The 11,311-nt window shown below is 39.4% G+C and overlaps 1 protein-coding gene across 3 annotated transcripts in view; it reads left to right on the forward strand.

Moving 5' to 3' along the window:
* Positions 1 to 10,997, forward strand: part of ZFAT (zinc finger and AT-hook domain containing) — a 109,193-nt gene extending 98,196 nt beyond the window's left edge. For all 3 annotated transcript variants that reach the window (XM_075415513.1, XM_075415514.1, XM_075415516.1), the window contains one exon: positions 9,784 to 10,997. In XM_075415513.1, the coding sequence (XP_075271628.1) occupies positions 9,784 to 10,023 (240 nt within the window). In that variant the 3' untranslated portion in view covers positions 10,024 to 10,997. The remainder of the gene's footprint in view (positions 1 to 9,783) is intronic.
* The last annotated feature ends 314 nt before the right edge of the window (positions 10,998 to 11,311 follow it).

The following is an 11,311-nucleotide window of genomic DNA, read 5'->3' on the forward strand; positions in this document are numbered from 1 at the left end:
AACATTTATTATAGTTGTTCTGATTTTTACACTCTTATGTTGTTTCTTTCTTTTTCTCTAAGGACATACATTATCCATTTTTTTAATCAGTTCTTACCTTTATATCTCATTTTTAGCTAGCTCTTGCAAGTTGCCTTCATATTTTGATACTTGCACCAAGAAATTTCTTCTAAAACCTAAATTATTAGAACATTTTGAAAGTGGTTTATTTTTGCTGTAAATGTTACACTGTATTGTTGCTAAACTTGTTTCCCATTTGGTCCCTGGATCTTTCTCCCACAGCTATCCTCTTCCTTACTTTTCACCCACAGAGTGCCATTTCCACTTGATCCTTAAAATTCTGTGTGAATCCAATTGTGAATCCAGTGGTGCTGCCGTCTTCACGCTCTCGCGCTGCCCCTAACCCGTGTGCGCAGATACCTTCGGTGTGCGGCACTTCTAGGGTTTCAGGTTAATGTGAGACTTCTGCCTGCAGCAACAAGCTCTGTCTTTATCTGTAAGTCCTTTGCAGCATATTGCAAGATGTCCAGTGTCATAGCTGCATCTGACTGATACGTTTTTAAAATGTTTTTCTACGAAGTCACAAAACAGAAAGGATGCCATGTTTGAGGTGTTCTTCTATGAAATTATTGTTCTGGGTTGCATGTGGTCTTACTGCAAGTACCTTAAATCAGGAGTACACATTATAATGGAGGTGAAATCCACATCAGCTTGTCTGTTGAAAGCCCTCAGCTCCTCAATTTGGTGTTGAGTGGAAATTTCAGTTCTGACTTTGGAAACTTTGTATTTTTTGTTCATAGGAATGATTTTGTAGAAGAAAACACTTTGACAACATAGCAATAACCAATCCCAGCCTGAATCAGGATTCAGCTTATGATTTTAAACCCTAAAAATGCAAAGTTAGCCCCATTTAGCTTGGATTATGCTTGAGAAATAGGAATTGTTGTTGGCTCTGATAGTGTCATATATATGAGGCTTTTCAAAGGTTGTGTCTGGAGCCCAAAATGGCTTCAGCTCGTTCTTATGAGTCAGTATACTGACCTGTTATCAAAGTTAAACTTTCTCTGGTGTCTAATTTGGGAGAAATCTTGTTGTGTGACAGCTATGAAAACATACAGCTGCTAAGGAACGTAATGCACACCAAATGCTGAGAAAAAAAAGGTAATAATGTGAAGTTTTATCAGGATGAACAGAGATTGGCAAAAATCCGCACTGAAGCTTTGATAACGGCATCACAGGAGAAGTGTATGCTTGTCAGTCTGAGTCCTTTTCAGTTACTAGAGATCCAGTCTGGATCTCTTTCTGGCAGAGCTAAGGAAGATATTTCTTTATGGCATGATATTTGAGTTATTCTGCACTGCACTGGTTTTTGTTGTAATTGTTGCTCTTCCATTTCCAGTCTTTGTTCGGCAGGAATGTGTAATGGTAGCAAGATAATTTCTGTTTTAGTTAATTTATTTTTCATAAATGCAGTGTATTACTTGTACCAAATCTCTTTGAAACAAAAGGTAGGAGCTATGTATGGTTCTTTGTCCAAATTTGAATTTTTCTTTTTGCCGCAAATTACTGAACGAGAGCAGTAGAGTTCTGGATTCCTAGTCTCAGCTGAAGTTTTAAATCAGTATACTGTACTAACCAGGTGAATTTGGTTGCATGTTATCTTTTTTTTGGACTTTTTTCACTTAGATACTGATAGACAGATCTGCTAATTTGCCGTGTTTAGGGCTGTAATATGTTTTATGTGTCATCCCAGACCAGAGATTATTGTTCTGATGTGAGAAACTCATCAGCAGATGATAGTGTAAAGCTTTAAATCTTTTCCTCAATATTATTTTTCCTGTCTGAACAAGGCACTGAGATCCCTCTTCATTCAGAACAAATCCTGACTGCCTCTTGTACAGAGAACTGCTAGAGCGCAGAGCGGTACTCTTTGTTCTAACAAAACAATACCAACACCCCAGAAAAACAGCCAACCCATGCCCATGATCTTGTTCACCATGTCAAGACTCTATTCTTTTCCTTAATGTCTAATTCTTCTGAACAATAAATCTGGGTGAGCACTGCAAACAGACGTGTTTATACCACCTTACTTGTAGCACATTGGCATGTAAAAACTTTAGTCAAAAAGTCTAGAGCTTCATGTGATGAGTAATACACAGACACTGGACTTGCGTGATCGTTGTCTACAGAATTATATTGCCGCCCTAGGCAGCCTTCTCCTGTCCCAGTAAAGATTGCATCTGTCCTCTAAAGTTTTCCTGTTGCTCTAGAGCCGTAACTTCAAGCTCACTCTCAAGATGGCTGAGAAGATTGTATTAATCACTAATCATTATTATTAATCATTGAGATGATCATATCAGTCTTTGTGCACAACTGTTCATCTGCAGTCCACTTGCTTTTTTAACCCTGTGAGATGTAAGTTTTTTCCTGTTATTCAAGCCCGAAAGCTGATGTCCTCTTCAGGTAGGATTCTTGGGCCTTGCGTGCAGGTGACTAGCTAAACAGTGCGGACGTGTTCTGCGTGATGATTGTTATATGGGCTCTTATTTCAACCCCTTAGCAAGAAAGGTTGTCCAAGCCATCACTGATTTATGCTACAATTAACTCTGGTAGTCTTTTTTTCTGACATCCACAGATGTTGTGCCCCTTTTGTATTCTTACAGAAAAATTCAAAGATTACTTTTCTTTTCCTCTCTTGGCATCAATCTCTCTTATTCTGTTCTCTTGTTTTCCTTTTTTTGCCACATCAAACAAAACCTTGTGTTCATTTCCAAGGCTTATTATTCCTTTCTGACTTAGTGTCCCATTTCTCATTAGCTGTAAAGATTTTGACTCCTACCTTTGCTCAATCCGTGAAGATTTAATTGCTCATTACTTTCTTCAAACAAGTTTCTTAATGTCTTCTTCCATATTGTGCTTAGTTATGTGGATTTTTAATGAAAAGCAATTTGTACCTCATTGTCTTCTCTCAATTACTCTTCAAAAATATGATGACAGTAATTATCTGTGGTTAGGCTATTTGTATATATTGATACTAATGCCTGTCACACAAAACTACCACTGTCTCATTTATGTTGTACTCCTCCACCCCCCTTTTTCTGTGTCTACTTACTGTCTCTTGTTTTGTATTGAAATTATAAGGCCTTTGGGGCATGAAACACTTTTTGCATGTGGCGTACCTCATACAGTCCAGGTCTGGTCCAAAGCATTGCACTAATATTAACAACAAAGAGCAGTAATTGGCTGCTGAATTCTTTCTCTGTTTCTCTTATTCAGAAATAAGAGGCAGGACTGATGTTCTTACTAGCTCTGTAGCTTGGAGCATAGGGTTAACTGTAATCCTGAAAGGCAAGTAACCTATTTTCAACCTAGACTTCTACATAATTTACTCTGAAAAGTAAGTATATCAACTCTTTCACTAACTAAGCAGATCTTTATCAAGCTTAAGAAAACACTGGATTTCCATGCATTTCACCCTTTATTTTAGTTCCTTTCATCCTTTTATTCTATGATGGCTTCAGGCTCCGGTAAAATCCAGCCATGCTAACAGTCACTTTCTTCAAAGTGACAGCGGTGGCAATGCACAGCAAAGATTACATGTCAGCTGGAGGCTGACCACAGAACAGAATTTTATAGTGTAACATGTCTTCAAAAATAAATACCTAATAGTATTAGTATGACTGTCATGTCAAAGGCTACTGCACGTTGTTCTTCAGAAACACACCTTATATTTCAATCTGATTTGTACCCACGTGACAGTGGGTGCACCGTTCACCTAGCAAATTTGCCAATACACGGAGTTATGTCGAGGTTGATTGTGGTTCTTTGAGGACATGGAGCAATTCGGTGCTTAACTTCCTGGCACCAGCAAAGTTTTAATTGGGGCAGATGGCCCTGTTTTCTCAGCCTCTGCGGAGTTCTTGTCATCTGTGTAACGTATAGATAAAACCTCATGTCACGATTGCTGTCCTCTGTTAGAGCTCTTGAAATGATGGTGATGTTGCCATGCTTCCTCAGAGGGAAATCTGGTGATAACAGCGCTGTGCCAGATGAGGGACGTTGCCAGTCACAGTCTCTCTGTCAGGGTATGTTCAACCAGCCAATTGCTAAAACTTTTGAAAAATCTACATCACCAGTATGAAGATTTGTTTGCCACCTTGCATTTTTTGTTTCATGCAAAGCAAGTCTTGCATATTTGAGTCTCTTATTATTCAGAAACTGTTGTGTGCCAGCTTTGTTTTGTAGCTCATTGTAGAGGTTCATCTGATCGAATTGCAGCATTGTTCTCTGTGTGTCTGTGTGTTTCTCACACAACAGATCTGTAAACCAGAACTGAGAGAGAGAGTTTGTATTATTCAAATGACACTGAACAAAATGGTAGAGACAGTCCTTTAGGCACTAACATGAGTTGGCACATCGCATATCCAGGTGCTCGCTGTGATCTAGAATGCTGATTTTCAATTCTCCTTTGCAGCCTTTGTGTGGATATTTTGTATGTTTTCTTACTGTGGTGTCTTATGATACATTTATCATATTTAGGAGCATCTGTAACCTAGTGTAAGGTTTTGAAATCCTGCAAGATCTTAGATTAACGTTTCTTCTTCATGGTAAACTGAAAGGCGGCATTCAGTCTGAAGTCACACACAGAATCAGAGAATGGTAGGGGTTGGAAGGGACCTCTGTGGGTCACCCAGTCCAACCCCCCTGCCGATGCAGCGTCACCTACAGCAGGCTGCACAGGACCTTGTCCAGGCGGGTCTTGAATATCTCCAGAGAAGGAGACTCCACAACCTCCCTGGGCAGCCTGTTCCAGTGCTCCGTCACCCTCAGAGTGAAGAAATTCTTCCTCATGTTCAGCTGGAACTTCCTCTGCTTTAGTTTGTGCCCATTGCCCCTTGTCGTGTCGTTGGGCACCACTGAAAAGAGTCTGGCCCCATCCTCCTGACACCCACCCTTCAGATATTTGTAAGCATTTATTAGGTCCCCTCGCAGCCTTCTCTTCTTCAGGCTTAACAAGCCCAGCTCCCTCAGCCTTTTCTCGTAGGAGAGATGCTCCAGTCCCCTCACCATCACGAAGAAGTGACCTCACAAGGAACCTCAACAGAGATATTCTGCAGAGGATTTTGGGTCAGGCCCAACAAGACTGTTTTAAACACTATGGCTCTGCAACTCCCGCTGACTTCAAAGAAAATTGAAGATATTCATTATTTGTCAGGATGAGCTCTAGAATAAGAAAGCGGCTTTAGCATCTTACTGCAAATATTTTCTTTTTACTCCTTTTCAGGGAAGGGAAGAAATGTATTTTCTTTAATAGCTTGAATTAATTTCTCTTACATTAAAAGACTTGGTTGGTCTGAGAAGAAGAGATTCCTCTAAATGATACCCATTTTTTGTCTCACAGATATTTGGATCATCCTCAGATATTTAAGAACTTTTATGATTTAGAAATGTTGAGCTTCTTGTGAAGACATGGGGGCGAAAGTCCCATTGGCTTTCGTGACAGACGCATTTAGCTAGTAAAGAATATTTATGCAGGTACTGAATTGATTTAATATGCCAGCTGTGTGTGGTTTCAGCTTCTTGCTGTCATTCTTGAGCGAAGGATAAGCAGCCAGATGCTTTTCAGCTGGCTCTCAAACAGAAAAGATGTCTTGGATGCTACTCTTCAAAAGATTTCAAATGCTAATAAAAGGAATTGAGTGTAGTGACTTCATTCATTCTGCTGGCAGCTGTCCCACTGTTTCCTCAGTTCGAGCGATGTAAATTAACGTTTTGTGATTATTCCCTGTGGAACAATCTAATAGGAAACAAGCAGAAGCATGTAAACATTGAACTGATTTGAAATGTAAATATCCAAAGTAACATGGTGATTTGTCAAACTGAAGGATTACAGATAGCTGTCCAAAAAAAGATACTGGCAGCTAGAAACACCAGAAATAAGGGCATTAGTCTTCTTTACCCTGCATGACAAGAGTAATGAAACCACATCTATAAAGTCAGGTAGGGAGGTTAAATTAACTTTCTTTATTGGCCATTTTCATTTCAAAAGCATATAAAACTGAGCAGGTATTAGATTGCTGCTATTGAATTGAAGGAGATTCTGGTTTCATTTAATTTTCGTGTCAACTGTGCTTTATTTATTTTCCTTTCTTCATTATTTATGTCTGTTCACAAAGCTATATTTAAAATTATTTATGTGTTTTGATTCACAGTGACTAAAGCAAGACTGTACGAGATCCTTTTCAGACTGTGTTGTGCATTCCTGCAGCTCTTTGCAAATGCTGTGTAATTTTTCTGGCCTGAGGCATGTTGTCAGAGGATTGTGCGTCGTGCACGAACGCAGGAGTTAGTGGGTATTACATAAGTAAAGGGCCGAATTTTAGACAACCCTGTCTGTGTGTATTTTTTCAGCTCTCTAGCATCAAGGGCTGTGATTGTGAGCTGATTCATAACAAGCTGTGAGATTTTAATTTCCTGACATTTTTAACTGCAGCCTACCTGTTGTAATCTTTGTTAGTAGATCTTCCATGTTGCACAGGAGCTGCCACTGGAGCAGGCAGCCTCAGGAAAGAGGAGGACACAGTTATGGAAAGGGAGTCCTGTGTCTGAATTCAGAAAATTCCTGTTGCTTTCAGCAGGACTGAGGGTTTCTTCTGAAAAAACAAAAAAATTAGGTGCATGGGGGAGAACAGGATAAGAAAGTTACCAGTGCTATGTTTCTTTTCATGATTTATCTCCTTGCTTTTTGAAGCGAGACTCAAGCTTCCATGAGTAAAAGGTAATTTTGGGAATACCCAAATTTTGTGACAACGTCAATTACTGAGGGTGGTTGCAGCTTTTGTTGTGTCAAGACAAACATCCAGCATCACCCACTCTTGTAGGATGTTGAACCTGAGCTTCAGCGGGAGCTATTTAAAGTAACTTTCAATTAGAATGTTCAGGTATGCTTGGTAAAAGAAACATGGAGAGGACTTCAGCCCATTCCTGTAGTTTTATTCCTGTAGTCTAATCCTGTGCAACAAAGCCAGAGTCAGCATCAGCAGGTACGATTGTGCTGTTGCAGGAAGGTCAATGACAATGGCAAGATTATCTTTAGAAGTTAAGTCTTTCACCAGATAAAATCCACATGTATTTCATCAATATATCACAGGCATTCTCATTCTGGGAACTCTGAATAATTTAACACCAGAACGTGCTTGTTACTGTTCAAGAAAAAGCTTTGTATAGCCTGATGAATTGAGTGAAAGTTCTAAGTGATATGAAATCCTGAGGGGTTTGTGCATCTCTGAAATCTTCATCTGACAGATATTTTAAACACGGAATGAAACGTTAAAAGAAAAATCAATGTACAACAATGGGAATGGTTGCTTATGGGAAAAAAATGAAATTAGAAAAGAGCATCGGGAAAACAAACATATAAAATTTCTTTTTCTCCTTGCTGGTCTCTGAGGAATCAAACACATGCCTGGAAGCTTCACTGTAGTTCTTCCCTTCTGTTCCCGGTCCCCTCTTGAGCAACAATACTGATCTTGATTATGTTTTCTTGAAGTTGATGGTTCTAATACTACTGTTTACAAAACAATGTTGTATAAATGAGAACTGGATAAAAACTTTTGAATCAGCTTCTAATACAAAAAAAATAGCCCCTTTCTAATTTGCATAATTTAGATTCAACACTTTGTGTAATCTTCCGTGTTTGACCTTTTCAAAATTGCCTACAAGTTCAGTGCTGCCGAGAGCACACCCTCTGCTGCTCTGAGATGCAAGGGTACAGTGAGATCCAGTGAACTGAGATCTATCAGTCCTTCGTTCTCTTCTCGTTACACTTTGTATGGTGATTGGAAATACCATGGAGTTTTGCTTTTCCTCGTAAGACGTAGGTGAGCCAGTAATTCTGTCTTCTTTCCCTGTTGTTCTTGTAAGTGGACAATTTATAGATGCTCTTGATGATATGAAAAAAAGTATTTGTTGTAGACAATGTGACCTCCTACAAATTCAATCAGCTACTTTCTTACAGTGAGAAATAAACATGATTTATCTCTGGGAGCTTGCTTCGTTAAACATTTGCTAAGCCTAAATGAAAGAGAAATAGGCCTTAACAAAAACAACCCATTTTCTAAAAAGAGAAGGAAGAGAGGATTTGATTAACTGCATGTTGCAGTTGCAGGTGGGTTGGCATTTATCATCCAGCGAGTAAAACAGCTCTCTTCAATGAACACAGGGAGTGGTATTGTACTGAAAACATCTAACAAACACCTTTGCATATCAAAAAATTTGCTATTCCATTCTCTCCTCAAAAGTACATTATTTTATCACAAATGCCTGAAAGAATACATTTCCTCCACATGGCTTAGAGTTTTCAGATCTGTTCTTACTGACCTACAGTACTGTGCATAGGAATTTTGTATGGATATAGTAAAGAATTACGATTTGTTCTTGAATTCTAGCAAGTACTGTATTTTAATCACAGAATCACAGAATGTTCGGGGTTGGAAGGGACCTCTGTGGGTCATCTAGTCCAACCCCCCTGCCGAAGCAGCGTCACCTACAGCAGGCTGCACAGGACCTTGTCCAGGCGGGTCTTGAATATCTCCAGAGAAGGAGACTCCACAACCTCCCTGGGCAGCCTGTTCCAGTGCTCCGTCACCCTCAGAGTGAACAAGCTCTTCCTCATGTTCAGATGGAACTTCCTGTGCCTCAGTTTGTGCCCATTGCCCCTTGTCCTGGTGCTGGGCACCACTGAAAAGAGCTTGGCCCCATCCTCCTGACACCCACCCTCAGATATTTATAAGCATTTATTAGGTCCCCTCTCAGCCTTCTCTTCTTCAGGCTAAACAAGCCCAGCTCCCTCAGCCTTTCCTCGTAGGGGAGATGCTCCAGTCCCCTCACCATCCTTGTAGCCCTCCACTGGACTCTCTCCAGTAGCTCCTCATCTTTCTTGAAGTGGGGAGCCCAGGACTGGACACAGTACTCCAGATGGGGCCTCACTAGGGCAGTGTAGAGGGGGAGAAGAACCTCCCTCGACCTGCTGGCCACACTCTTCTTAATGCATCCCAGGATCCCATTGTCCTTCTTGGTAGCCAGGGCACACTGCTGGCTCATGGTTAACCTGTCATCCACCAGGACACAGATTGACAGACAGCTGTTTGAACTCCTTGAAATCCAGTAGCAAATTGTGTTGTGTTTTTTTTCTTTTTGACAAGAAGCAAAATGTTCAGTAAATATTCTGTTATCTTCAATTTTCACTCTCCTTTCAATAATGAAAAAACAGCAGGTCTTAGGGATCTGTTTCAGTAATGTTTACATTTCACAGTTTTCTAATAAAAGTCCACTAAGGTTTACAATGACATTTTTACTGCTATGAGCAATCAGTTGGCTAGGGGGAGAAAAAAAAAATGGGTACAGTAGATATTTTCTGAGGTGATCTTTGATGGTTTCTCATCTCAGTGCTACTAGAGGAATTGTTTGACTTCAGATTTATTCAAATAAGAGTGGTTTTGAAGGAATGACTGCTCAGAGGTTAAAGCTGTCTCCAAAGACCTGTGTTCGTGGAACTCTGCAGCTCTCTGCATATAACTTGGAGGCTGTGTTACTGCTTTCACTAGTCTGTCTAGCTAGACACGTATTAATCAAAAGTGCTTACTACAAATTCTGTGTAAAACTGACATTTTCTTTCAAAATGAGCTGATTTCTAATGTCTGTGCTGTATTTGGATTAATCATCACAATAGCAAGTACTTATTGGAAAGGTGAAATTTCTGTAACCTCTTCAATTTCTCCGCAGGTAAAAGAAGAGGAGCAAGCAGCCAATCACACTCTGATGATTCAAGAGACGCTGCAGCAGGCTTCGGTGGAGCTGTCGGAACAGCATCACCTGGTAGTCTCGTCGGATGAAGTGGAGGGAATTGAGACAGTGACTGTCTATACGCAGGGTGGAGAGGCTTCAGAATTCATAGTTTATGTTCAAGAAGCTATGCAGCCTGTAGAAGAACAAACTGTGGAGCAATCGGTGCAGGAGCTCTAGAGAACAGTGTTCAAAGGAGAGAGCTACTTGATTTGCCAAAGCCAGGAGGTTGGGGGTTTTTCTGTAACGCAGCCAAAGGCGAACAAGCTGACGGATTTTCAATTAATTTGTGAAGCAAGACTTTGTAACTAGACAGTGATCTGTCTGTTTGGAATGTATCAGTAACTTAGACGTACTATATACAAAACCTCCTCAGGCTTTTTTTTTGTTCCCTAAAAAACGTTCATATTGTGAGGCAAAAGTGTTCCTCTCCTTCTAAGAAGATCTCTCACTTGATTCCTGTAAATCACCCAAAATATAGTCTGTTCAAAACCATGTTACCCCACAGTAATAAAACATCTATAATAATAGCTAGAATTTTTGGAGAAGTCCATACATCCCTTTTTATACATACTTAGTACATGCTTGACTTCATTGGAAGCAGGGTTGGGGTTTTTCTTGAAAGTAGAAGGGCTTCTTGTTTCTGAGTACATGCTTAGAATGTGTTTTCAGAGTTGTGGATCTAACCCAAACAAAGGCTCAGGACTTCAATTAGAAACGTGTCACAGATAGACTGTAGTTTGTATATGCAAGACGATCCTTTGAATTTGGGAGGTGTTTAAAGCCATATATGATAATTCTGGGTACCAGTGAGATGACTGTTACTTAGATGACTGAATAATGATAACTCTTTCCATCCCACTGGATAACTACCTGTCCAGTACTATATGATGAAACCAAATCTGTCAAATCAATGAAATATTCTTTTGTTTTTAAGAAAAAAAATATGTTCAAATGATTTGTAAATGCTATAAAAGATGTATGTTCGTATGTTTTAAACAGACATGCTTGTAAATATGATTGTGTGAAAGAACTTGTACAAAAAACTTAAGTAAATATTGGCAAGAATCTAGATATTCTTAATTATGCATGTATATAGTTCCAGATTTTTCTTCATGAATCTTGAATTGTTTCTGATTTAATATTTTTTGAATTTGAGCTATAAAAGTTATTAATTAATAGCAAAATTTCATGTTTTCTTCTAACACTCTAATTTCTTATATGTTGGTTTCCCTTTCACAGCTAAGTAAAAAATGCTGTTTTGCATTGACTCTGACAAATGATTCCTCCAGTTAGTCTCTAATCAAGAAAGTAGCATAATGAAGTCTAGGTGGACCTTTTTATGTGATTGAACTTATTTATGGGCATTCTGGGTAGAAAAGTGGAAAAAAGCCTTTGACTAAGTTGATGTACTGTAGTTAGTTGGTTGTCTACCTCTTCTAAGTCTTCTGGGTTCTATTAATGCTAT

This window comes from Opisthocomus hoazin, chromosome 3 (assembly GCF_030867145.1).
Source record: "Opisthocomus hoazin isolate bOpiHoa1 chromosome 3, bOpiHoa1.hap1, whole genome shotgun sequence".
In the NCBI taxonomy this organism is placed as follows: domain Eukaryota; kingdom Metazoa; phylum Chordata; class Aves; order Opisthocomiformes; family Opisthocomidae; genus Opisthocomus; species Opisthocomus hoazin.